Raw genomic sequence first — 27,630 nt, forward strand, 5'->3', positions numbered from 1 at the left:
AAGAGGCGGGGAGAAAAGTGCAGGCAGAAAAAAGTAGTAGCAGTAAGGCAGGCGGCTCCTGGGTTTAGCTTCCCTCCTGTAGCACAGTGTGAGAGCGTGGGGCGTTCACTAGTTTACTCACTACTTGACACAGTAGCAAGAGCAGCGGCACAGCGGCGGCCTGGAACAAAGGGCTAAACGCAGCCAAAGCACTGGAGAGGACCTCAGGGACAGAAGCAGACAGAGTGACATAGTCTGAGAGCACTTTAGGACACTTTGTTTAGGAGACACGCCTTGCTCGTTCACCCTACTTCCATCTACCTCTTGTGCACCTGTCTTGACCACATCCTTCAGCCTGCAGAAGATGTCAGAAGATGATTGCCGGTCTCCCATTGGTCTGGACTGTTGTAGCTGCTGCCTAGACTTGGCCAATGGCATTGATGACACTATGGGAGGCCGAGGGAGTCCAAGTCAAGGTTTGGGGGCACTGCCGGGGAGCCCCACCAGCCCCACGGTCACCCACTTCCGCCAGCTCCGCCACCAGCTCATGTACCAGAACGTCAACAGGGACAAGCTCAACAACATCATGAGGCAGGATTCGTTGGAGTCTGTGGTGCGAGATCCGTGCTTCCTGCTCAACGAGGGCATCTGCAACACCAACACCAACATTGACCAGACCATGCTGTCCATCTTGCTCTACTTTCACAGGTATGGCACCTCATTCATTCGTCATGCTGCCCTGTAACGAACCCAGCAGTTATTATTGTGTCAGACAGTCATAACTCATGCCTCATACAACTCACGGTGAAAGTAGAAAGCAAACAAATGTACACAAGAACACACAACTGTCATCAAAGAAAGAACTTTATGTTCCACTGAACTGAACTGGAACTGATTTTGTCCATGTAAAGTCATATTGCCCGACCAAGCATTAGAGAAGAGAATTTACCATGAAACTCAATGTGGTGTAATCCCTCATTCATCCAGGAGCGTTCCACTGTGGAAAAACAAGACGTTTCGACCCTATCCCAAGAGTCATTCTCAATCTGCACATCTAGTCTGAGAACTCGGATATTTATTCAAACAAAGGGATCTAGTCCGAGTTCTCAGACTAGATCCGCAATGATTAAAAACAATGAAATAAATCCAAGATATAAAACTTCACTCTTTTAATTAGTTAACTTATCTTTTGTAGCTTCCCCCACATAGCACTGATTCTTTTAAAAGACTCCCAGGTGTAAACATCAATTTGGATTCACACCAAGATAATACATAAATACATAAAATGAATACATAAATGCATACAGTACATTCATACGTACATTTACTTTTTTGAATCAGCCTTTTTGGCACCTGTCTAAAACCTTTGCACAGCCGTATATAATAACAGTTGGTTTGTGGAAATGAATGGTGTTTCTCGGCACATCTCCTGAAAGGCCGACACAAGTGGTTACAGTTATGGATTAAATATGGTGCAGGATGTTCATTTTTGAGAAGCTGTCATTATGAGCCACGGTAGGAAACAGCAAAACAGAGATGAATCATCAGCTAAAGCACAAATTATCCTATTCCAAACAAAATAAGTAAAAAGTAATGGACACCCTAACGCAGTGGTTAGTGAGCCCTTATATAACAAGGAAACACATTTCAAATCACTGAATACCATTGATTTCTTGTTTAGATTAGTCAGATTTTATGTCAGTATATGTGGCTTATCCTGTGTGAAGTGATGGATCCAGGAGAGGTGGTCATAATGTTTTGCCCGGCTGGTGTTTAGTACAAACCAAACACAATGACTATGTTTACTGCTGTACTGTTTCAATTAAAACTATCTTCGTAATAGCTTGAGGTCAATTACTGGCGTGTGTGTAAAGCGCAGTTTGGCAGCGCACCTCCCAGTGTTTGTGAGCGAGTCAAAGTGCTGCTTTACAGTCTCTGTGCCAGTTGGCCCAGTGCTTTGGCAGCCACTCCTCAATGACTCCTGTCTCTCACTCGCGTCTCCCAGTGCAAGACTCAAACTGTGCTGAATCTTTGTGCACCTCAGTGTCCGTCGCACATTATTGCATTATTAACATGAACTTTTACCTGCCGACGTTACAATTATATCTGGACATTCTATTGTTTTTGTCACATTGGTCCAATGCTTGAGTTTGGTTAGGTGTTATTGTTAATGTAGATGCATTTAAGTATATAAGATTACATTACTAGATAATGTTTACTACAGTGAGATAATATACAATCATTATCATCACCATTTAAAAGAGTCAGGCAATCCAAAATGTCTGAATCTTTATATATTTCAATGTATTTCACGACTGTTTGTTTAAATACATTTTAACCACAGCCGTAAATTGCCTACTAAAATTGACATGTCAAATTTAGGTTGCATTATCTTTTTACATGTTTTATTTACACAGGTTATCTAAGAAATGTTCTACCAAGAGCCTGTATTATTTGTACACTGACTTATCTAACTTGATGGCATGCCAAAGCACAGCCAAAGGGTCTTATAATGGTTAGTGTGCATTTATTGTCTATTCCTGCAATTACAATATCTGCCAACTTTGTCCCTTAAGAGTTACACTTATTTTTGTGTGGATGAAGTTTAATGTCAATAGCATTTGTATTGTCCAAACCTGATTTAGTAACAAATACCAAACCTCTTGGCTTGGTGTGTGTGTTCACTTTAGTCGTTGGTCCGTGTGGTTGTCCACCGCTTTGTGCCAGCTCACTGTTTGTCTGACAAACACACTTTTTCAGCCAAGAACACTTTGTCCTTTCACATCTCAGGAGGGCTCGGTAGCACAAGCCATTGAAAGATGATTTTGACAAAGGACATATTGATTATTGACATTCAGTATAATTGGAGCAGGAGAAAGCAGAGGCCCAAATCTGAAATAAGTCTCATGCTGCAAATTGGATCATATCTATGTTTGAGTAACTTTGTATGTTCTGCAAAGTTGAGTTTTCACCTACCCCCTATCCCCACCCACATCCATGTACATAATTATGTTTTGTTTTTAAAGTCAGACTCCGGGTCATACACAAATGTTCATGGACCTGTCCTGTCATTGTAGATTTATATCACAGACGACAATGAATAAAATGTAAAATTATGATCTGCATAGTTTATTGCAGGGAAAAATACATAACACTTCTGCAATATTTTGATTTAATTTTGATACTGAGCCATTGCCTCATCAATCAGTGGAGGTGTTTTCCTCAACTTGATGACAAAATACCAGCCCGAGTCCAGGCACTGCACCGCTGCGTCATGTTTATAGCGTTTGTCTTTATCCAGCATAAAACTGTCGATCATCCTGGAAAGAATGACTGTGTTGTGTTATCTAATGCAGACTGTCATGTTTGGGTCTGTTTTGTCTGCAGCTGCAACAGACTCAGAGACAACGCTTAAAGTGTGGACGAGACGCACGCAAGGGCTGAATGACACGTTTCTAACAAAGACAGCACCTGAAGAGTGTTGAATATAAGTCAGCCGTTTTGACTGACAGATGAGAGTTATTGCATTGACCTGTTGGTGCAAATGAAACATTGGACCCGCCCACGTCGCTGACTTCCTATCGAGCCATCTTTTTATGACTGATATTGTGAAGAGCACTGTATCACAATATTTATATACTTCATGTTTCCATTATTAAATCGAATCTGAGTGAAGAATGTATTAGTATCAAAGGAGTTTTATGTGTTCTAAAATTATATCTGACTTGTCCTAGAGTTGTCACCTTGTCTCCATGGACGTGTCATACTGTAGAATCAGGCATTGCTGCAGGCAAGCATTTCCATAGATACAAGCAGGTGACAAACATAAAAAAGGTATTCAAACTCAAATGACCTTTACTTGAGCTTCATTTTTCTAAGACAAGAGAACTGCGAAGTGCGCACCTTAAAGGGAGCCTTAAGTTTTAGCTTTGTACCCTATGAAGACGTAACTACTAGACTTTTTTCATACTACTTATAAGTATTTTGTACCTCTCACACGTAAAAGGATTAGCTCTGTCATTGCCTTTGACAGAGTTTTCTGTGATTGCAGTACAATCCCACAGAAGAAGAGCTTACACAACAGTACGGGTCACAGGAGCTGGGAGGATGTAGACAGAAGAGTGCTGACAAATTGTCTTCGAGGGAAGTGTGCTGAGCTGAAGACAATTCATTCCCTTCTAAACAAAGGGCGAAAAGGTCTGAGCCACGTCAGGACAGAGGCACATTTAAACAGACAGAGAGGGTGATAACAAGACACAACACATGAGCTAAATATAGGCCGCTATTTGGGTTTGATAACTCTATCCAGTAACATATACTGAAGGTTGTTGTTGTTTTCCCCCCATATCTGTTGTATCTGTTTTTTCCACATATACGTAATAAACAATAAAATGCTCGGGTGGCATGTCGTGATATTTACGATCCTGAGATGATGACCAGATCAACCCCTCATACACTTGTACTAAATCTTTACCCTGTGGCCCTCAGAGGCAACTGTTGTTGTGATTTTGGGCCTTACAAAAATAAATTGATTTGATTTGATTTATCTATCTATTATTTCCCATTCATTAATATACCACTCTGCCTCATGCTTGAGCTTTATGAAATGGAAAAAAAAAAAAAAAAAAAGTTAATGTGACAAAATGTTTGGTTCTTTTTACCATTACTATCACGTACTTGCATATTATTAGTGACACGCTTGTTAAAATCAAATAAAGTCTGACCTCTAGTCTGGTTCAGATCCAGCTCCGGATCTGTTTTTACTTCGTTGTAAAGTTGCAAAAAGCACGAAGCCTAAACAATAAACCACCGAGGGACCAATTTAACAGTACAGTAATGTTTTTAACAAGTTTTGTTTGGACTATTGCGTCCTTGAGTTTGGAGATGTCTGGTTGGAACATTTGATTTGGGGAAGTGTTGTGTGTTTTGTGTCTGCTCCGGGCGTTGGAAGCTGTTAAAGCTGTGATCAGCTTGTTTACACCCATAAGGTCCTTTTTAAGCACTAAAGCAAACACAGACACACTTAATGCTGCAATCACCACACTATTGTGTAACACAGATAGAGAAATAAACACACGCCCACTGCCATATATCCACGGACGTCCTTTACCGGCACGGCTGCGCTTTCAAGTCTGGTTACCATGGAAACGCGGCAAACCAGCTCACACGTCAAAGCCTCCATGCAAATACGTTAATCCATAACTTTGCATGAGGACAAAATTCTGTGAATTGTTGCAGTGTTTGATTTGTCACACATCTGTGAACAGCAAAGCAATACAACGCACTAACTTCAGGTTGAGAATCATTTAGTCTGTAATGCATTTTTAAAAAGAGACGTAACGCCAAATGATGTTAGATGCAAATTAACCTTTGGCTGTATCTATTTTCATCTTACATAACAAGTGAGTGTCTGTGTGCTGAGATTTGAAATGGATTCTGACTGGAACACACTTGTACATGGCGTTCACAAAGACACAGCCTTGACCTTCTGCTGACACGTCACCAACAGCGGATCAGGTTAAGCCCTTTTGTTCCAGTCACTACAGATACTACGCCGGGATAATCAGTGAGCGTTTACGATGGCATGGGAGCAGTAAACACGATTGTAAATACATTAAATCTGTTCTTTATGTTTAACACGTCTTAAATTGCTTGTCCAAGTGCAATCCGCCCTCAGACATGGAGTTGTTGGCCTGGGTGACCTCACACAAGAAGTGGCCGGTGTGAGCGTGTCGGGGGTGAGTGACTAGGGCTAGCCCTTGTAGCCTTATCTGTTTGGCCCACAACTCTGGCGCCCATTTAGATAATCAGACCTTCTGTCAGCGCTGGCAATGACACTGTGCGGCTGCTGCTTTAGTGCACTTGATACAGCTATGAGTGGTGAGTAATAGTAGCACAAATAGACTCTCTGTCATTTCCTTTAAAGTCGGGTTACCTGATTTTCACACCGCAAAAGGAGGAAGTATAAATCTATCCAACTCGTCCCTAGCACTCACAAAGCCCTTGACACATTGTTAATATCAACTTGCATTCATTTTAGGCAAGTGCGAGGTTTCAGAACTGGTTTGATCGCACCGCAAAGTGAAGCAAGGATGGACCACCCAAGCGCAGCCAATCAGATCACTGCTTTCAGAGCTTACTGCCTGATGCTTTATTATTAGATGCAGGCAGGGAAAAGTGTTCACATTTAGTCACAAAGTGGGTTTACAATACACTGTTTGGAGGAAATCCCATGCTCACGTTTACAAGTTTCCAAAAAAAAAAGCCAGGCACCCGAGCTTTAGGCACTTTTAGGCACTTTTAGGCACTTTTAGGCAGCTCACGCCTGTATCAGCGATGAGGAGTGTCTGTCTGCAGTACTAGAGGAGGATACCACCCAGGCTGAGTGTTGGAGGGCTGTAAAATCTCTCATCTGAACCACTTTCATTAGCGTTCACTTTTTTATCGCTCTGTATTAGGAGTGACTGAGAATGTGCTAAACCCACCCTTCTATTAAGACCAAGAATGATGCCAACGTTACTGCACGGAAAGAACTGTTTTGGCTGGTATTCTCATGTGATTTTCCTCAGCTCTAGAGGCAGTTATCACACCTCAATCCTGGCATTCCTGGTTACATAATCCCCACGCGGTTATCCCCCTCTGAGTCAGATATGACTGACACAATGGTGCACTATATAATACAGCCAGACATTTACTTTGTGGAGCAGGACTATAATTAGACTATTATTCTATTCACACGCAGGTTGGGAACATGACGTACTTGACAGTGCAGACGCGTTAATGAGTTAGGGGACATAAAACTGACTTTACTCGCTATAATAATCTGCCAACAATAAATATAGTCGATGAGCCATTGTCTGACATTGTTTTGGCAATCACATGATAGAATTGTACAGTGTTCATATCTCAATGTCTGTAAAAACATAAGGATTTCATTAAAAAGCTTGTACATTCTATGTCTGTTGTGATATGAATATAATGTATTTGAATATATACGGCTCCTACCCTTTTTTACATGATGTCAATAATAATATTGCTATTTCTCACAGAACCGTGCCACTACAGGAAAAGAAAATCAAGTAAAATGACTTCTCAGCTTTAAAGAGATTCTAAAAGCACATGTTTTGTGTAAAGAGCCAGGTGGTAATGGCTTTGGACTTTGGTTTGAGTGGATATGTCTAACACACGATTCTGCTGTTTCTTGTCATTAGGTCATTGCACTAAATGGGCGTTTGCCAGGAAACATGCTGTTCATATTGATATCCGAGCAACCCACGTCCCAATCATCCTCAATTTAAGGCTAAAGTGTCGGAGCGGCGTTTGCAGGAAACTAAAAGAGACGTTTTGGAGGGTTTAACCAGAACTCAGTGCTGACACTCTTAATTACACCATTAAATCAAAACTTGCACAACTATTTTTACCTTTATTTGGCAAGCTCTCTACACCCAGTTTTGTGCAAGTTTTCAGTTCTCGAAAATGTTTGGAGATAAATATTTAAAACTCGTAAATCTGTCATAATGTGTATTTGTCTTGGCGAAGAGCTCTATAATTCACCACCACATTTGTTAACTTCTTGGATTGAGTTTACAAAATCAATGCCAAAAAAGTCGACACATTGTTTACAGTAATAACAACCATTGATTTTCACAATAGATTGCACACATCAAATTAAGAAATACCTAATTTTGTCTCAACAACACATCTCAACGGTCGGTAACATTTTATTTGAAAAGAAAAACACACACATTTTGTTAGAACTTAGCATAATTGGATGGTCAACTTCTAATAAGGCGATGTATTCTGAAGTGTCTACATTTACATAATGTTCCAGCTAGATTTGGGAGCCTTTAGGTACGTGAAATGTGCTTTGGAAGTTGGAAACACTGATGAAAGAAAGAAATGTGACCAGACTCTTGGATTTCTCTGGCTGTTCCTCAGCATTGACGGAGCAAAGAGTGGGAGGCATTTGCAGGCTCCACTGGGCCAAACTAACAAGAAGCATCCTGTCCAAGAAGTTCTCCCTTTGTACTTGGACATTTTAAAGGGGCAGCCACACAACGGACCAGTGGTGTCTGTCAGGGCGACATGACATGCTTACTTACTCACTGCTAACGCTAATTAGCCGTGTTTAACGAGCTGGCATTGCATCTCCTGTCACAGAGCGGACTGACTCACCGTCCATCACCAATTTTCTTCCACACTTTGTTTATACGGCAAAGAACTGGGCTAAACAACGCCAATGGCTCAAAGCAAAACGATGTTACAATTTGTTCTGCCAAAGATGTGCTAGCTTCTCTGATGAATGCCTTTTTCTTTCATCCGTTTCTATTCAACTATCTGTCTGCATCAGATATATTCCATGCACGGTGCCAGAACTGTCTTTCACTAGCCCACAGCGCGCACAAAGAACCATTATTAGTGTGCTGAACGTTAAGTGTCACGGACAGAATGGGGAAGTGGACAGTGCGCTATGGCTAACACAGAAGAGGGAAACAAACATGGTGATTTTATGTAACCGGGTCGTAACCTTAAGTGGATTGTGTGTAGACTGAGGTCACCAGAAGAGTCTTGTGCTTTAGGCGACAGGGAAACGCATGAGCCACGGTGCAAAGAAACTGCCACTAGTGCTAATCTTGTAGGGTCTTTCTTTATCCATGAATTACAGAATGACAAGAAATACCATCCTGATAAACAATGTAAAACAAAATATGATATATTCTGAATGTGAAAAAGTCTAAATCATTTTACTGCCAAGTTAGACAACTGTGCTTTTTAAATGGGCTATTTTAGCAAATTAATGTTGCGAAATGTTGTGTTATTCATTAAAAACTAATACTAATCCATTGGATGTAGTTTTATTTACATTACACTGCGGTCCAGCTGTTTGTGGTTGCTTGTTTTGCTAGCCGACCGCATTCTGACCTTCTGCTTATCTATATCGCTCTAGGCTTGTTTACCAGTGTTTAGCGGTTATTAGCTGCATGGGGACATCACAAGGTCAACTGTACATGAATTGGACCTTAAACTAAATTGAATATCATGCACAACTTTCTAAGCCGTACTGTGATCTGAAGTCTATAATGTCCTTCAGGAAGTGGGAGTCTCTTATATTTGCCAGAGGACTGTTCCAGCAATTCAAGCATGCATAATCCTGCATAATGACTTCTTTATAAACTTCATCTAGCAGAGAGTCTGTGAGAGCAGGGCAGGAATCATGACACCCATTATATCTTTAGATCTAATCACAGCTTTACAGACCTGGGCTCTCTTTTATAAAGCATGCAAGTACAAAATGTTCTGTAAGTGAGTTTCTATGTTAATTTTGTCATCTATAAAAAGTAAACTTTGTCCAAAAATTCAGATTTGTACTTTCAGGAATGAGGCAGAAGTTGATTTGAGCTGAATGAAATGAGAAGTAAATAAGTTTGAAGAAGTCTGTACATACATTTTGTGAAAGAATTCCATGTAAAGTTTTATAAATGAGACGTTAAGTATGTTTGTATGAACTATTGAAAGAAAAGGATGATATTGTATTTTTGGAAAGTTTAGAGACACGCCCTTCATGTTAAGAATTCGTTTTTATTGTGTCATTTATTTTCTTGTTTGTAGTTTATAAGAACAAAAATATATTTCAAGGTAATTAACACATTTCATGCTTTTTTTGATTGTTTTAAGAAATATAGAAAACAAAATAAATCAGGTAAAACCAAATATTTAGAAGCACAAGACAAATATATATATATATATATATAAATAATAATTGAATAAAGTAACTTTTGTTTCATGTTTTTCACGTCCTCGTCATTTATACATTTGTTCGTCACCTAAATATTACTGATGGGTGTGTACATTGCACACACACATTAATATATATGAATAATACACATGTATGTTTACATTACACAATGATTTATTGCCTTTCCCTACTTTGAAGTCTAATTTAGTGTAGTGTTTTTTTGCTATAGCTTTCTAATTTGCTTATGTACTTTGTTAAAAAAAATAGCTCCACCGGCTGTTTTCAAAGCTTTTCTAAAATGCATAAAAGCCTCGCAGAGGTAAGTTCTTGGTACGCGCTTCACTTTAATGCACTGAGTGATAACAAGGACTATTACTATATATAATATATAATCATTTTTGTTGACACAAACATGCACAGACAAACCAAGACAAGTCTATTTGTGGCGCCTGCGGTTGTAAGAAATAATGACAGTGTAGGTCTGACTGACGCTCTCCTCCAGCGTGACACCTGTCTGAGGGACACAAGGAGACATGAGCAGACAGATTAAAGTCTTAAAGATATGATTATTGTCTTGAGCCCGTGATAAGAGGACTAACACTTTCTGCAGAGGTCGACACAACTGCTGCACTAAGTCAGGGACGCATGTGTCCTCTTTAAATACAGGACATGAGCTGCTCTTATGCTGCTAAATATATAAGTATAAGTTGTGTTCATGGGACATCAAAACCCTCTCATCTAGTTTAAAATTGAGCAGAGTTCTATGGCACAATCAAAGTCTAAATGTGATATTGCAGATTTGTTGACCTGGTTTATTTTTCATATCTGAAATGACTGGGCCAGTGCACATGGAACATATTGACCGATATTGCAGAGCCAATTTTCAAATAAATGCAAAAACAATCATAGAGTTATATTCATTGGTTTCAGGCATATGGATCCCTTCCTGATTTGAAAGATTTGGCCTAGCAACAGCATCCTATTGACATGCACTTCATTTATTACTCATTTTATGCTTTCAGATATTTAGTTGACAGGAGAAATGTGGACAAACCCTAAATCAAGAGCATTATTATGGTTATTTAGTTGGAGCCAGTTGCCACTCCTTGTTCATGGAGGTGGCGTGTTTTCTTGGTTGGTTTACCTAATGTACTGGGAGTACAGCCAACGCCTGTATCAGAGGAAACAGTGTTTAACAACAGCTGCAAAAGCCCTCTCTCTTCCCCTGCTCCCCACACAGACACACGCCCTCCTCCAGCCCCTCTTCCTCATTTTTGTCTTTTCCTGTTTTGGTTTTAGTTGCTCTTTGCTTAGTCTTTGATATACCAGACTGTGGGGAATAATAGTCCAAAATGTGCTGCTACTGCGTTTTTTTTTTTTACTGAGATAAATAATAACAAAACTTAAGATTATTCAGAAACTAAATAGCTGAATTCTTCTCTAAGTATTTCAAACAAGGCCACTTTTATACTTTAATGTGTAGTTACCTGTCCTTTATATCAGTTGCTAGAGCTGATGATTCACCCTAAGCAAACACTAAAAGTCCAAGTGCATTGATGCAGAGCAAGGGCGGTCTTGTTTCACCTCGCTCTCCGACACTTTGTCCTCCCAGATACTGTGTTTGTGTTTGCCACAAATAGGAGAGACTTTGCTCTGCTTTGCTTTAAGACAAGAAGTCACAGGCAGGACCATCACCTGGAGCTGGAGTCAGGGTCAGTCTGACACACGCCACTCACTTTTACGGCACAGATGGAAAGGTCAGACTGCACAAAAAGAAACTCGGAAGTGAAGATTAAAGACTGAGAAGAATATGTTGGCAGAGCAAATATAAATGAAATAGCCACAATAGTTATGATTACCCCAAAACAAAATAGTATTTCTTATAGGGCTGAGCAATTAATGAGCACGTTTTAATCAGGATGGAGATGCAGTCATTTCTAATCGTTTGGCTCTTTTTAACCAAGAGAGCTATAGCCAATTTTCCCAGTCAAAGCATGTGGATAAGAAGAAAAAAATTTGATCGTTTTTTGTATTGAATTTACTAAATTCAAAGTCTGTATTGTTTATGTGCATGAAAATTAAATCAAAAGCCATTGTATTTGTTTTAATATGACCAGATAAAATTGAAAATCATGATTGTGAGCAGTAAAAGTGAGTATAATATTGTAATAATATTAGTCAAACACTTATTTCTTCAACATCTTTTAAATAAAAAAAACATATTTTAAAATAATATTCAATGGATAGCAACAAAGCTTGTTGTGAGCTATAACTCATTTACTCCGTTTCCAATTGCAACAGTGCTTTTTTATGATGTGATACCCATAGAACCATCTGCAGTGAAACAGGTTCAGTCTGATGACTGGCATTCAAATTTAATGTCAAGACATTAAAAAAGTTTATCATATCATCTTGAGCAAGTTCATTCATAGCAAGAAATAAAATGGTATATTTATTATCCTCCGGTTCATGCAACAGGACAGACTGAACTGAGTGAGTTCAAAGTTGTTTTTGACTTTTTCACATCTTCCTCTATTTTCCAAGTCTCTGTGTTACAGTGATTTCTGATTGTGCAATCTGCTCACTTCACCAAAAAGCACTGATGTATTTGTGCTGTATGTTCACCTCTCTTCACCCGACAGCTGGCATGGAGCCAAGTGTGCCCCTTGCATGAGGAAAAGTGCCAGTCACGGAGAGGAGCAGTGACTTACAGCTTTAAACGCACGCTTCACATCAGACATTTTTACAACAATCCTGGCTCTTACGCACCACGGGCTCTAGCTGATTAAACTGTCACGTCAGCAGCCGGAGGCACGCAACACAGTCATCGTACATTTAACTCTGTGTGAATATGTTTCAGTTCAACTCTTTTCAAAACAAAGAATTACCAAAGCATTATTGAGAAATCGTTCTAATCAGACAGTATAAACAAATATTATTCTGAAAGTAACCCCAGTAAAAGTTATACATGTATTTGATGCACCATTTTTCACATAGTTTAAATAATATACATCTAGTGGTGGGAAGTAAACAAAAGTAACAGTACTGTACTTTTACAGTGGATACGTTTGACTTTTTCTAAAAAGTACTTTCTTTACCCTCCGAGAGCGCCTAATATTGTGCTATTGTTTTTAGCACATTCATAGAGTGAGCTAACGTCCCAACTTTGAGCAAGAAAGATGCAAATAAAACATCTACAAAAATAGGAAATTAATTAACTGAGCAAAAGATAGCAAAAAAACATTTGAATAAAAAAAAAATTAAAGATCACTATACTGATGCTAGAATATTTCAAAAATAGATATACTTTTTAAACAGTGGCGGAAAGTGATGAAATACAATCAAAAAGTAATTTTTGGTGGTTTCTGTTCTAAACTTCAGTCAATTTGGCATTGGATAGTTTTATTTTACTTTTACTTACTTATTTGTGAGCTTATTTGTGTACTTTTACTTTTTTCATCAAAATGTATAATCAAATAAAAATAATAATAACAATAAAAGAGTTTTTTTTAATGTTTTTAAGCATGTGTATGAAGACATCTTGCCTTCAAGTCCCAGTTTTGAACAAACTAAATATATGAATAAAAATGACCAGGAAAAGTAACAATAATTCCTCTGTTGACTGAAATCAGCACAATTATTTATCAGATCACGACATTTGACTCCTAAATACATTTCAAAATCTGTGTAAAATACATTTTACTTCAGATTATTTTATGTTATACTTTATACATTTTTGCTTTTCTGTACTTTTACCATGTAACAAAATTGAGTACTTCAACTACTACGGAACACCAATAAAACATGACTGCTTTTACTGCTACTTTACATATTCTACTGCTAATATTTCACCATATTACTACAACTACAACTACAACTAATACTATACTGCTGTCACTTTTACTTTACTGCAGCTTACTCATTTGCCTCAAAAACACACTTAAATAACTATATTACTTCCACAGTGCTGGCCTGACACGAACTTAGTATCACTTTTCGTTGGCATGTGGGCCTTCCTTGCCAAACGCCGTAAACCTACACGCCCTGGGACCAGAATGCACTGCGGGACTGGCACATTCCTGGTTTTCACGCTTCACCTCGTGTTGACACAAACAGAAGAGGCTGTGCGTGCTGGTTTGTTCTCTTCAGGTAGAACGGCTGCCTGTACGCCTCCTTGCACACCTTTACCAGTGCGTGCGGGCGCTGGAGCGATTCACCGTCTCATGAGTGAACTTTGGACGTGCAGACTGTGGCCTGAGCTGGAGCCAGGCCAGTCCCACACGTTGTTTACCTGATGCTGAGTGCAGAGCGTGGGACGGCACAGAGCTCGACTAATGCACCACTCGAGCGCCAGGCAAACTGTTGAACGCGGTTGAGTTTGCTAAATAACCGAAAAAAAATACTTAGAAGAGGTAGACGAAAACATCCTAAAATGGTAAAACAGGCTACTTCAAATGCTGTTACATCATTTTAAACAGAGTGCATTCTTTTATCTTATAAATAAATGCAAGAGACGTGGTGAAACAAAAGCAAAAAGCTGATTTAATTCCATGTCTCTCTCTCTATATATGAATTCAGTACCTGTAAGACATGAATACTTTTGCACCCTTGAAAAGACTCTACTGCTAATTGTTTGTGTCTTAATAACAGACTTGGCACATCTTTAACAGGGTTAAATTACAGCCCGTTTCACCCAACATTGAACCTGTGACTCAGGAGCATCAATCTTCTTCACACCTTTTGAGACACGCATCAGAAATAGACATGTTTTTAACCTCTTGTTGGACTGTTCCAGAATCTGCTGTACTCAAAGTTAGGTAGAGTGGGATACTTTTTCATCTCTACTGCGTGTAATTAAAAGTCTGTGAGAAAGACTCTTTTTAGTTTTATAGATCTCAAACGGGTGGCCAACATCTGGATACACTGTTCTTGTTCCTGACGTAATTGTGCTTTAAGAGTGTATAAGGCTCATGCATATGTTCTGTCTGTGCCGGGTGTCTCCCGTTGGGCGACCCTCTGGCACAGGCGGATGAAACATTGTGTTCTCCTATAGGCCTGGCCCTCTGTGTTTGCAGGCGAGTTACAGAGCGCAGACTGTGGTATGTCAGCACAGACTAATGGTTTTAGTGGGATGTTCTGAGCGCTGCTCCACACGTCAGGCCCATTTCACAGTTACACTTTGAATTCAAAATGTCACTTCTGCCAGGAACTGGCTTAAATAAACCAAATGAATGTCCATATTTACATATCAATGCAAAGAGAACTGTAGATTAAATAGTTTTGTTTGTTTTTCTTGTCTTTTTGATTACTGATGCAAATTGATAAATTATTAAAAACGATTTGTGAACAAACAAAGAGGCCCAAGAGTCCTTATGCTGTAACCATTAGCCAAAGAAGCCAAAGAGTTTGCGTCCTGCAGCTGCACTTGCACTAGACTGAGTTTAAATTGATGTCCATTTTTACATATGAAAACAGCATTGTCCAGTGTCTCGTTGCACAGATTCTCATGAACTTCAAAGGCATGTGCAGTGCAAAGCTGTGACAGGCTTCATCAGCCTCCCAGAGGCCACAGACGAGATGACACGCAAACAAAGCATTGCAGTGTTCAGGACTTCAAGGTCCCAGTAAACGAACTTTCTGAAAGATAATTAAAAACACTGTAGGTATTAGGACAATTTACAGGCTCTCTTCATCCTGATTATGTAAATGCTTTTGGTTTCTTGCTGTGACCACAGTGAGATAATGAGTCATGCCGTGTCCCATCTGAGATTCTCAGCTCTCTGAGAGACAGAGCTAAAGACCTGGTGTCATTGTTGTGGTTGTTTTTGTTTTTTGGTCAGAACAAACCCGGCAGATGAAACCTGGATCACTTATTAACAGAAAGCTGGACCACAGATAGTGTCAGCTATTCATGACAAAGAATATAAGGAAGTGCAAAAACTTTCAAAAACTGGTACTTTTCTTTTTAAACAACGTGAATGAACATTACTTTCCTTTCTTTAGATGATTTGTAATAAATGTGAATTTGAATTCAAATAAATTCCATATTAATGGTGTAGTGTTTTGAAGTGGCAGAAGAAACAGCAAGTTTAGCACCAGCATCATTAGTAATGTTAGTCACATTGTCTGTGTTTTATTATTTTACTCTGTGTTTTTGAGAAGCACTTTGTGACTTCTGTCTGTGAAAGGTGCTATACAAATAAAATGCTTACTTAAATACTTACTTAGTTACTTAAACATATTGTAGAATATTTTACTTTGAGCAAATGGAACAAAGAAGCCATGTTTAATCCTTTCACATGGGACAGTGATAGTAAACACTTGTTTGAACATGTCTTCATCTGCATGTAACCTTTAAGGTCTGTGGGAGCCCTGCTGCGGTGAGCTATCACAGGTGATCTTAACTCACAGCGGTGCAGGCTGCAGGAGTCCATGGGAACCTCTCCTCTGTGTTTACAGTTTGGACGACATCCGTGACTTAGGTTCACGGGGCGTCCCACATCCAGTCTGATCCAGAATGTGCTGCAGGGCTGTGAGTGTGTGGACCTGTGAGGACATGTGGACAGGGCCGAGCGCAGAGGACACGGCCAGAAAACAAAAAACACACGTTCACAAACAAGCGCACTGGCCGAGCTGAGAGGGGCCCGCTTCCCTCCTGTGATGTCCCAGTTTGTGCTGACTTGGGTCAAGCAGCTGCAGGCGTACACAGCAATTCATCCAATAAAACGGTGGGAAAATGGAGATGTAAAGTAAGACCGAATGAAACTGTCCATGAAACATTTACATAAATAAACACAATACATTATAGAATTTAGGTCAGAAAATCAGCAACAGCTAAAAGCATAAAATAAAAGAATAATGAGTATGTACGGCTTTATCATTCAGAAATGTGACTTCATAAAGCTGGTCACAGACAAAAGAAAATGTAATTTATTAGACAATTTGAATGAGAACATGAAGTATTTTACCCTCAACTGGTCTTGGTGTCGTTACATTGTGATGTATCACAATAATAGTAACACTCAAATTTGATATTGTAAAATCCAAAGTTCAGATCTCTCACAGAATCTGTGTCAGGCTAATAATCTAAAGATGAGTAACAAGTAGATTGAGAGGAGTAATAAAGTTGTAAGATACTGCAAAACAGGGCTGAAGATATGCCACAACCACAAGGTTGTTTTTGCCTTGTGTTTTCAGTTTAATGAGCTGAAGAACACTTATTGTGCCTTGACATATTCACCAAACTTTATTTACCATTGCGAGATAGGGCCTTTTGACTCAAGGGGTGTAGCAGCATTAACCCTTAAAGCAGAACTCTGTCTTTACTTTTTTTTTACAGAACAAAATGTTAAAACTTTTACTTCATCTCACTAAAAGTATTTTCTTATACATGCAGAATTTTGAATGTGATACTTTTACTTGAGTAAATGTTTGCATCCTGCATCTGTACTTTTACTTAAGTTACAAAATGATGCACCACTGTCTGTCAGTGTCCTAAAAATACCAGTGTTTGATCATGATGTTGTAATGGGAGGGCTTATGCTCTCTGACCAGGATCTTAAGCTTTGGAAATGGACTACTCCCTGGACACATCTCAACATTTAGACTCTGACAAGCATTTAATTACCACAATGTTTGTGAAACGAGACCTGACTGAACAGCCGTCTGTGCCCTCGCCACTCGCACGGCACGATACATTAAGTCTGACCTCTTCCTTTTCACATTACTTACAGGAGATTTCCATTTGGCGAGCTGCACTGGGATTTGGTCCATCCTTTTGGTCCAGCATGTACCAGTTAGCCTGCATTAGCATTCCACAGCTGAAGATAACTCTTAGAGCTTAGACAACACCAGTGCCGCCGCTCCGATCACGCACATAACGTGCAGTGTGAAGGGCATCTGATGCTCCGAGGGGCCCCACCAGCCTGACCTGGCAGTTTGGAACCAATGACAGAATAGGCTATTTGTGCAGCAGCTGCACTGTTCCTATAACAATTAAACATGGAGCATAAATAGTGGACCTACTTTGTCTTTAGTTGTCATTTAACTAACTCTTGGACTCGAGTGATGTCGCTTCTCTCTCTCCCCAAAGTGAGTTGGAGATGCAAACAGGCAGCTCCATTGTACAGCCACGTTTTAAACAGACGCAGACAAATCAGGGGCACTGAGCATTTCTGCTTAGCGCCCCCAAATGGCTAGCTGCGGCTCTGCACAACACAACACAACGCACAACACATAACTTACAGCGCTGCAGTATGTAGACAGCTGGAAGCACACGCTGGAGAGAGGCGGCAGATGGCCCTGACCTCTTTAACCTTTTGTTCTGGGATCGAATCCAGTCAACAGTGCTTTTAGCTCAGCGGATATTCCAAGTGTGCACCTCAGCACCAATGTCTATATTTTGACTTCTACATAGAGATACACATATGCAGTCCTAATTGGTCCTGAGTGTTGGCAGAAATCAATGTACTGAGTTTGGCGACCCCTAGCAAGTCAAGTGACCTTTGCATGGCTAATGACAGGGTTTTGTGCGATTAAACACTTCATGCACAATTGAGATTTTGACCTTTGAGCTCTTCCGTTGTGTCTGCTTTGGTCTTCTGCGTGTTTGCACTCAGCCAAAGATTGGATCCTCATGCGGTGTTATGGTTATAGACTCCTAGAACATACTTAAGTTCTTAAGCGACTCAGGTCAAGGTCTACAGGGTGACCTACAGAGTGCTCGCATACCTTTGCTGTACTTTCACAGAGGGCTTTTGGATTATTTAGGCCTATTTGCACAAGTGAAGTAAGAACAAGTAAAGCTCAATATGATGGATTTAGGGTCTCTCTCGTGTGTTGTTACTGACTGGTACATGACACAAACCCTGACAATGTATTGTTTTTCACTGCTCCGCAGTACATTGTGTTCTGTGGTCACATTTATTTAAATATTTACTCTTGCAAACGGCAAAGCTGATTCTGGTTAGTGCAGCTCAAGAGTTGAGGCAAGACAGAGAGAACAGAAGTCAAATGGGAAGTATGTAGATGTTTCCTGTCTGTCTGGCAATGATAAAAGTGTTATGTCACTAAGGAAAAAGTAATAACCGAAATAGAAATGATAAAAATGCGTTTCTCCTGTTGTAGAATGTGATTATAAATACATACCAGTCCAAAAGTATTATTCTAAATGATCTTTAAGGCAACACTAACCAACAAAGAGACATCACAATTGGCGTTAATAAAACAGAACATACTGTTGAAATGAATATACGGTACTCCACCCTGGATTACATGATGCCACTCACCTTTACAAGGCTCTAAGATACTATCAACATGACCTGTACAAACATGCATCTAATTTGTCTTACAAATATGCTCTGCACAATGCAGGGATCCAATACTCAAAGCATAATGTGGACATGGTGTTGTATTTTGTGACAAGGCGTCATAATTAATGTTCCCTAAGACAAATATAAATCAGCGATATGTGAATGTTGGTTTGTGGTTTCAGAATCCCTGTGTTGCTGCACCAGGCGCGGTCACCAGGCGTTGATAAATGTGATTATTCTAAGGCTTCTTTGTAATCCTTTTGATTACATATTCAGACTTGTCAGGCCTGTGAACCTGTGAGGATGAGGCAGGCTCATTGTGATGTATCTCTTTTCATTTGTTGCTAATTACATCTCTGATAACAACTAACACTCTACTAAAGCCATAGATCCTCTGAGTCAAAATGAAAAGCTTTGCAAGATCAATGGCTGCAGACATCAATTTTAATGTTACATAAGATAACATTTTATCAGTCTCAACATGAAGCTAAACCTGTCGCTGGAAGTATAAAGAAAGAATGAGAAGAAAACAGGACACTTGGCCTTTGCACTTGTCATAAGATAAGATAAGATAAGATATTCCTTTATTGTCCCACATGGGGAAATTTCATTGATGCAACGCAGGTAGATACAGAGGTAGATACAGAAGAACAGATCACTTATAGGAAGTCTGAAAAACACTTTCAGTAGAAGATCTCCTATAAATAAATAAAAACTCCCATAGACAAATAAATAAATACCATTGCATGTGATCACGACAGTAATTGCACATGAATATGTGTCACGACAGCACATAGATTGCACATGAATTTCTCAGTAATTGCACATACGACAGAATTGCACATCAGTATTAGGTTAGGTCAGTATTGCGACGGGATAACGTGACGATCTCCGGGTAAGACGACAGTTCTCCGCAGTTTCATGAGTTCCTCCTTTGTGGAAACGCGGTACGGCGCCGACCGGGGGGCGGGGCCGGAGCCGGGGGGCGGGGCCGGAGCCGGGGGGCGGGAGCTAGCTCACGTCACAACAACACAACGAACGCAACGAAAAACGCTCAAATCCAGCCGAAAAAAGTCAAAAACAGTTGAATTAAAAAACTATTCCAGCGCGTGTCCCTATCGTACAGTAAAATAGAAAAAATATACTAACTATATTTACAAAATATAGGAGATAAAGCACAATAAGTGTGAGAAAGAAGAGAGAGCGTTTACACCGGGCTGCCAGCTGTACCAGCGCCTTATGACGAAAAAGTCATTAGTTCAGTGTGTCATTGTTATATAATGGTCTGGACGTAACATTAGATTTATAATTTGAGGTTAATGTAACTGCACTAAATAATCTGGTATTTTCCAAGGCAACTAAATAATATCTGAAGGAGCAATACAAATGTTCAAATCATTAAAACTTTTTAGTAGTTAATGGGTCAAATGTTGTGTTTTGTCTCAAAGACTATCTTGTATAAGCAGTACAAATATTAGACCGCTGCAAGCTGTCTGCATCTAATAATAAAGTATTTTAACCTAGAAGTAAGAGCTGAACCCAGCGCTCTGATTGGCTGTGCTTTGGTGGTCCACCCCAATTTCACTTTATCACCGTATGAAAAGCTGTTTGAAACCTGCGCACTCTCCTGAAAATGAATGTTTGTATGAATATGAAGGGTTTGCCAAAAGTTTTGTGAGAGCTAGAGATGAGTCTCATAGATTTAAAAACCTGCTTCTGTTTCGGTGGTGTGAACACAACATACAGCTTTTGTCACTTACTCACAGTGAGAAGAGGAACCAAAGATTTTACTCAAGTAAGAGTTCTGTTACTTCAAACAAAATACCACTCAAGTAGGAATAAAAGTAAAAATGTCTTAAAAAAGTGACTCAAGTAAAAGTGGTCTGTGGTCATAATGATAAACACAGTCTTGTTTTCTCCTGCTGGAACAATAGCTTAATTACACTGAGTGGTTAACAGCAGTATTTAGCCTGGTTCTAATTGCTTGCTTTTGATTGCTTCACTCAGGTGCAGTTAAAAACCTACATTGTCTCCCCTAAATTGGAGCACATTTCTATTGTGCGTGTATTCCAGTGTATCTACAGAAGTGCCTGTCTGAGTGTGGTACGAGCGATTATGCGTCCACACGTGCAGCTCAATTGTCCCTTTGTGCCAGCGAGCTACACGACAGTACGAGGCGAAGTGGCCCCAGCACAGACAGCAAAGATGGGACAGAGGCAGGCGCGTTACTCTGAAGCTCAGGAGCATTTAGCCTCTGCCAGGACTTTGTGTGCCCACCACCTGGAGCCCCCTGCTCACCGCTTCTGCTGTCAGTACCAGCACTACCAGGCCTTTCCCGAGAGGCTCCTGAGCTACACTCCACCTTACTCCCCCAGCCTGTTCAGGAGACCCCCAGAGCGCCGGTGAGTGCGGCTCTCAGCTAAACCTAACACTTTATTTTACTCTTATTAACATGGAATTATAGCTGCTTGTTTGCAAACTGTATTTTGTTACGTATTCTGATACTTGGCCCAAACAGAGTACTTTATTCTGAATACATATAATACTTTTACATTGAGTTGCATTATACAGGATTGTTTCACTGTTTGGTCTGCATTTATTTATAAGATATTATTAAAAATGTGAGGGAAACCTGCGCATGCACTCACTCTAAGAGCTGCGTTTTCTATTTTTCTGACTAATGGTGCAGTTTTAAATCTACATTTAATGATCAAACACCACGATGTATCCTCTGATTTTATAAAAGAAATTGTATCCTGAATAACACCAAATGAAAGAGTAACTTTAATAAGTGCCGTTTTTCATACATGTATTCAGTTACTTACCATCATATTTGTTCATTCATTATTAATGTATAATTCTGCATAACTTTATTAGACATTTACCAACACATTTCTATGATAAACTGTGTCACTGCATATTAGTGTGATGTTAAGACATTTTCCTACATGAAATATGATCATTTCGGTAATAACTGCATTTGGGGCTGGGCAATCGATCACATTTTATTCAAGAGATTGAGATTCAGTCATGTCTGATTGTCAATGATATTATCTTGAATTGAGAGGTTCACAGCCAATCCTCCGACAGTATTTATGTGATGTACTGTTTATGTGAAGGAAATCAATACTGAAATCCATTGTATTTTGTTTTTGAAAATAGAGAGAGAGATCAATCAATATTTGGAGGGGAAAATATGATACAAAAAGTACAAAAGTGATAAAACATCATATTGATAACAAGTAATATGAGAAAATGAGTAATATGGAAAATATTTATGTGAAAATGTTAGTAAAGGTCTAATCAACAGAAAAGGATCATGCAGAAAAAGGGTAAAATTAATACTATTTACATGTATGCAAATAAACAACCAGTCGGACCTTAATAACTTTACCCTAAAATAGTCACTTAAATCACAGCTAACAATATTTTCAACTGTTCCTTGATATAACAACATAATCTAACCTGTGCAATAGCTGATAACACATGCAGAGTGCAGAGGAAAACACATTGCTCGTACTATCCATATCTCATAATGTCACTTGTAAATAAAAGCGGGTGCATTTGTGGGTTATTTTCTTGTGCAGTCGCTCCTGGTACAAGTGAATCACAGTGTTATACAAGGGGCAGCGCTTGATGAAAACTATGGCCCTCAGCCCAGTGTAGAATGACTCACAATCTGGCAACACCAAAGAACAGGCAGTTTGTGTTCCACTCAAATATGGCACAACATGATTACATCAAATGGAACCACGGAATATGTTTTTTTCTCTCGCACGTTATTGGACGATATTGAGTGAAAATTGAAAGTATTAGCAATATAACAGTGACTTCTAGCACTGATTATCTTGCTGTTACTACTTTTGCCACCAAGAGCAACACATACTTGCATTATGACCATCTTTAATATTTAAAATAGAACTGTGGGCTGAGGAAATGGACCAGTTCCCATTTCAACAATGCAGATGTTGGACCTCAAAGAATGCGGTTTGACAGAAATAGCTCTAATGCACACTTAGAATACTGTGTTTGAATACTGTTTGTTGTTTTCAATCAAATTATTTGTGATAAGTGTGTACATTTAATACTAACAGTGTCACAAATGCACTGACTTGGGAAAACTACATGGCTCCTATTAGTTGAATATTAACATTTTTATGGGATTTTATTTAGTGTTGGTTTTATGATATAATTGCGAGTGTGAAGTGGTGGAAACTTCTTTTCAAGAGCACATTATATTCATTTCAGAATTCACTGAGAGAGTATGGAATAAAATGTATTGTGCAGAACAAATTTCCATAAACATATATGAGGTAGAAGTACAAATTGACTGCACTGTTTGGCCTACTATTTGTTGTAGAATTGGTAGTAACTTTGAATATGTAAATGTTATTGTAATACTAATGGTATTGTCAAAGCAGTATGCATTTGACTTTATGTACTGCATTCCTCTTTGCAGTACTTCTGTGTGTTGGCTAAATATTTACAATGCACTTGAGCTCCACAAATGGAAAATATACTAACTCATTATCACTGTTTAATTGGATAATTACCACAGAAAAGAGATCCACAGTGGCTAAGCAGAGTGTGCATGTCCCAGTTTATCTTTTGACTGGTGCAATATAAAATGTGTGTTTATGGTTCTTCGGAGGCTGGTGAAGTTTGCCTGTGCATACATTTCAACACAACAGATTTCCCTACGGGACAATAAAGTGTACCTTAACCTTAAAGTGCAGGATTATTGTGATCTTTAACTGGATCCAAATATAGTACCACAATAAAGCATGAACACATGCCGATGGCAGGGCTCCTTGGATGTTCAGCTTTAAAGACACCAAACAGATTGTACTCAATAGAAATGTGCTTTCTCCTTAAGCTTTCTAGTTTGCAGCCTGCACAAACAATCTTTGTTTACCGGAACAGTTTCTACTGATTGGAGGGAAGTGAATGGAAAATTCCCTCAATAAACGACCTCGAAGAACAGTTATTTACCACCCGTGCAGCTGCATTCTACATACTCGCCACTAGAGGCTGTTCTCGTGCTGGTGGAGGAAAGTTACCACAATGTGGCTGTGGAAAAGTACGCGAGCTGGAGCGCGCACGCACGTGGCCATATGGTGAAGGACAATAACAGGAACACCGTGTTCATTCATATGTAGGTTAATGAGGGGACATGCTGCAGGAGCTTAGCCTACCCTGTGCTTAACACTGACCACTACATGTTCATTCATACTTCACATGTTAGCTACAGTGCTCCTGCAGGGCCATTCACTGAATCATCTGTATTAGCCTTATACAGATCATTGCCTAATACTATTAGGCAAACAATAATAAAACAGAAAAAGGGGCTGTTGCTGCTGCTGTGGGTCAAAGAGGAGAGGGATAAACGAGCGTTCATTTGTCTGCGTACTGTAGTAGTTACTGTAAAGTGGTTTGCATTGCAGCAGTAAACGCTGCAGCTCAGGACTATCGTGCACAAGATGCACATATCACATGTACAAATGTACACATATACACATATACACATGTACACATATACACATATACTGCAGTTACACAGCACACTTGGTTATTCCCCTGCGGCCTCCTTATGTAAAGGTTTCCGACATCTAATGTTCGCATTGGTCCCAGTTCCAGTTGTAGCTCTCTCAGTGACGCAGTGTGACCCGGGGCCACATTTGCATAATGAGATGCACGCGTCATGTGACGTCACGCGGCTGCCTTCATAAAAGCGGCGCAGCAGAAATAGCCACAGACAGCCGCTTGTGCAAAGCGAAGCAAAGCTCAGCACTCTGACACAGCACTGCACTCAGCCTTCGGCTTTGAGGTAGTGCATCGCGATCGACCTGCAACAACTCCAAGCTTATCTTCACTTAGGTGACCCACCAGCTGCAAACGTGGCGAAAAGTTACTTTCAGACGAGTCTAGTACTCAACATGAGCACAGAGATGTTCTCTAAGACGCCGATGGAGGTGGCCGTGTACCAGTTACATAACTTCTCCATCTCTTTCTTCTCCTCGTTACTCGGAGGGGACGTTGTATCGGTCAAACTTGACAACAGGTAATTCATTCATTCTGATTATATGAATGTATGAATGTATGATTGTATGATTGTATGATTGTATGATTGTATGATTGTATGATTATATGATTATATGAATGTGTTTGATGTGCTGCAGTGCGATGTGTTATAACAGGCCTATGGGAGTGAATACGCGGTTGTGTGGCTCCATTGTTTGGAGTGCGCACTTGGTGTAGTGTGTAGCATTTGAACCACACGATCCTTGTTACAAAACACTATATTTATGATGTTGTTGAAGCCTGTGGCCTCGTGGCCTTGTTTGCGCTGTGCAGTTGCACTTTGAACGCAGTTTGGACACACATTACGTGATGACTGGGCCAGTGCGCCAATGCCCTACATTCTAATCTCACATTGCAATGACATTTATTCTGTTACAAAATAAGACTTAAATATGTGCCACTCAATTTGTGACCTTTATTTATTTTGGTCTGCACATTTCAAGTTACTGCCAGAGCGCAGAGAGCAGTGAATGTGCTTTTCAAGAAGGCTCTTTGAAAAGGTGATTGATGTTGTTGTTCTTCTTTCTTGCAGTGCCTCTGGTGCTAGCGTTGTGGCCATTGACAACAAGATCGAACAAGCAATGGTAAGACACTATCAATATGTTCAAATCTGCATTACATATGCACCAGAATAAACCTCATGGGTTTATTTTTTGCGTGTATGTTTATTCTGATCAAAACAATGTAGTATTTGTGGTTGGAGGGCTGAAAATGTATTATAGACTACAACAAATTCCCTTTGTCTCTAAACGCTAGAGGAAGTATTTATGTAAAAGCAGCCTCGAGCCAAACGTGGACTGAGAGGTGCTGCTCAGAAAGACAAACCCATTACAATTTTGTTTAGTCATTATCGAAAGGCCCTTGAGGTCAAACACACCACTTTATCACTGCAGAGTTTAGTGCTTATTCAGATGCTAAACTCCTCGATGTGGGCCTCCAGTCTGAACCTTCCTCTCTTTCGGCAGGACCTTGTCAAAAACCACCTGATGTACGCGGTCCGAGAGGAGGTGGAGATCCTCAAAGAGCAGATCAAGGAGCTGGCTGAGAAAAACAACCAGCTGGAGCGGGAGAACCACCTACTGAAGAACCTGGCCAGCCCCGAACAGATGGAGAAATTCCAGTCCCGCATTCCCACGGACGCTCAGTTGGACAATCAAAGCCTGCAGGTGAAAACGGAGCGCCAGCAGCTTCAGATGTGCACCCACAGCTCTGGCTCTGCTGTATAAGTGGCTCTGCTTTGGGGCGAGCAGAGCCGTCGAGTACAGTAATGGACCTCCATGCTGATGAATCCCTCTACACACGAGGGAAACGCATCTTGTAATTGCTAGATGGGACTTGAACCAACTGTTGATAAAGCACTGGACTCGGAGACGCTCTGAGCGAGGCGCGGTGGAATCCAGCCCGTGCTCAGACACCTAGTCTCTTACTAGACTAGTTCAGGACTTTGTCCAGGCAGGAAAAGGACGACCCTCTCTGAAACAAACCCAAGAGAAGGGAGCTGACTGAGCTGGCCCCGCTGACGCCTTCTTGAAACGTGGGCGATCTCTGGTGGAGGAGTGTGCACAACGCGAGCCGGTCCTCCATGTTTCTGAAGAAGAGCCCCGACGTGTGGATCGAAAATACAAGTGTCACGGACTCTCATTGCATTTCATAAGGAACGAACCAGACCATAACCGCCACGTGCTTCATGTAATCACAGTAATCGACGTGTTAACAACGCAGAGGTGGAGACTGCCTTCACCGCTCTCCGTAATGACACGATGTGCTCTTGTATTGTCTGCAGTTGGGGCTTGCTGCTTATGGGGGAAGTAATCCTGCTACTTTTGTATGTTTTTGTAAAGAAAAATCACCTGTCGTAATTTGCAATTGTAAAGATTTCTGAGCACAACAAGGCTTATCTGTCCCATCTTGTCAAGCCAAGAAAGCTCAATTGTAAAAGGTTACAACGTTGTATATAATGATGAAACGTCCTGATCTAATAGAAGCTAGTGAGAAGTTCCTGTTTCAGATGCACTCCTGATTGTTGCGTGCGTCTGTGTATTGATGTATTGATAACGATGGCATGACAACAGTGCCTGTAGTAGCAGAAGGGGGAGATTTTCACACTGAAATCTGTGGTTGTTCGCTAGCTACCAAAGACTGTTAATTCTTTTTACAACGAAAGACACAACCCAGGACCATGTGTATGAAATCACAGGGAGAAGTGCTAAATTTTCTATGTTTTTTGGTAAAGATAATGGTGATGTTGCTCTGAAGTGTCCAATGTTTGGATGCAGCTGCACAATGGCAATAAACCTTATGTTTACATGATACATCTTTGTTTATTGTTTATTACGGTTGAAATACTTATTACTTGGACAGTTTTCCATTACAGCACCCAGGAAGTTCAGAATTAAATCTACTGGTAACGTATAGAATAACTCTGAGGTGATTTATTAGACCAGAACTTTCACTATACTTGTGTATATATATAGTTATTTTGCAACTTCTACTACTAAAGAATGATTAAGTAGCATTATACGA

General features: G+C 40.0%; 1 protein-coding gene across 3 annotated transcripts; it reads left to right on the plus strand.

Annotated features, from left to right (window-relative positions):
* Positions 1-27,419, plus strand: tsc22d3 (TSC22 domain family, member 3). 3 transcript variants are annotated; one of them, XM_072437726.1, is made up of 3 exons: positions 27-687; positions 25,640-25,691; positions 26,073-27,419. In XM_072437726.1, exons 1-3 carry the CDS (start codon positions 344-346, stop codon positions 26,331-26,333), a joined length of 657 nt encoding a protein of 218 aa, XP_072293827.1. In that variant the 5' UTR covers positions 27-343; the 3' UTR covers positions 26,334-27,419. The 3 variants fall into 3 exon arrangements, with proteins under 3 accessions (XP_072293828.1, XP_072293827.1, XP_072293829.1); XM_072437728.1 differs by lacking the exon at positions 27-687 and adding an exon at positions 24,767-25,087; XM_072437727.1 differs by lacking the exons at positions 25,640-25,691; positions 26,073-27,419 and adding an exon at positions 3,193-3,409 and having other exon boundaries at positions 1-687.
* The last annotated feature ends 211 nt before the right edge of the window (positions 27,420-27,630 follow it).

Source organism: Eucyclogobius newberryi, unplaced genomic scaffold (genome assembly GCF_026437365.1).
Source record: "Eucyclogobius newberryi isolate DKJ021-1_F unplaced genomic scaffold, fEucNew1.0.hap1 SCAF_11, whole genome shotgun sequence".
Classification (NCBI taxonomy): domain Eukaryota; kingdom Metazoa; phylum Chordata; class Actinopteri; order Gobiiformes; family Gobiidae; genus Eucyclogobius; species Eucyclogobius newberryi.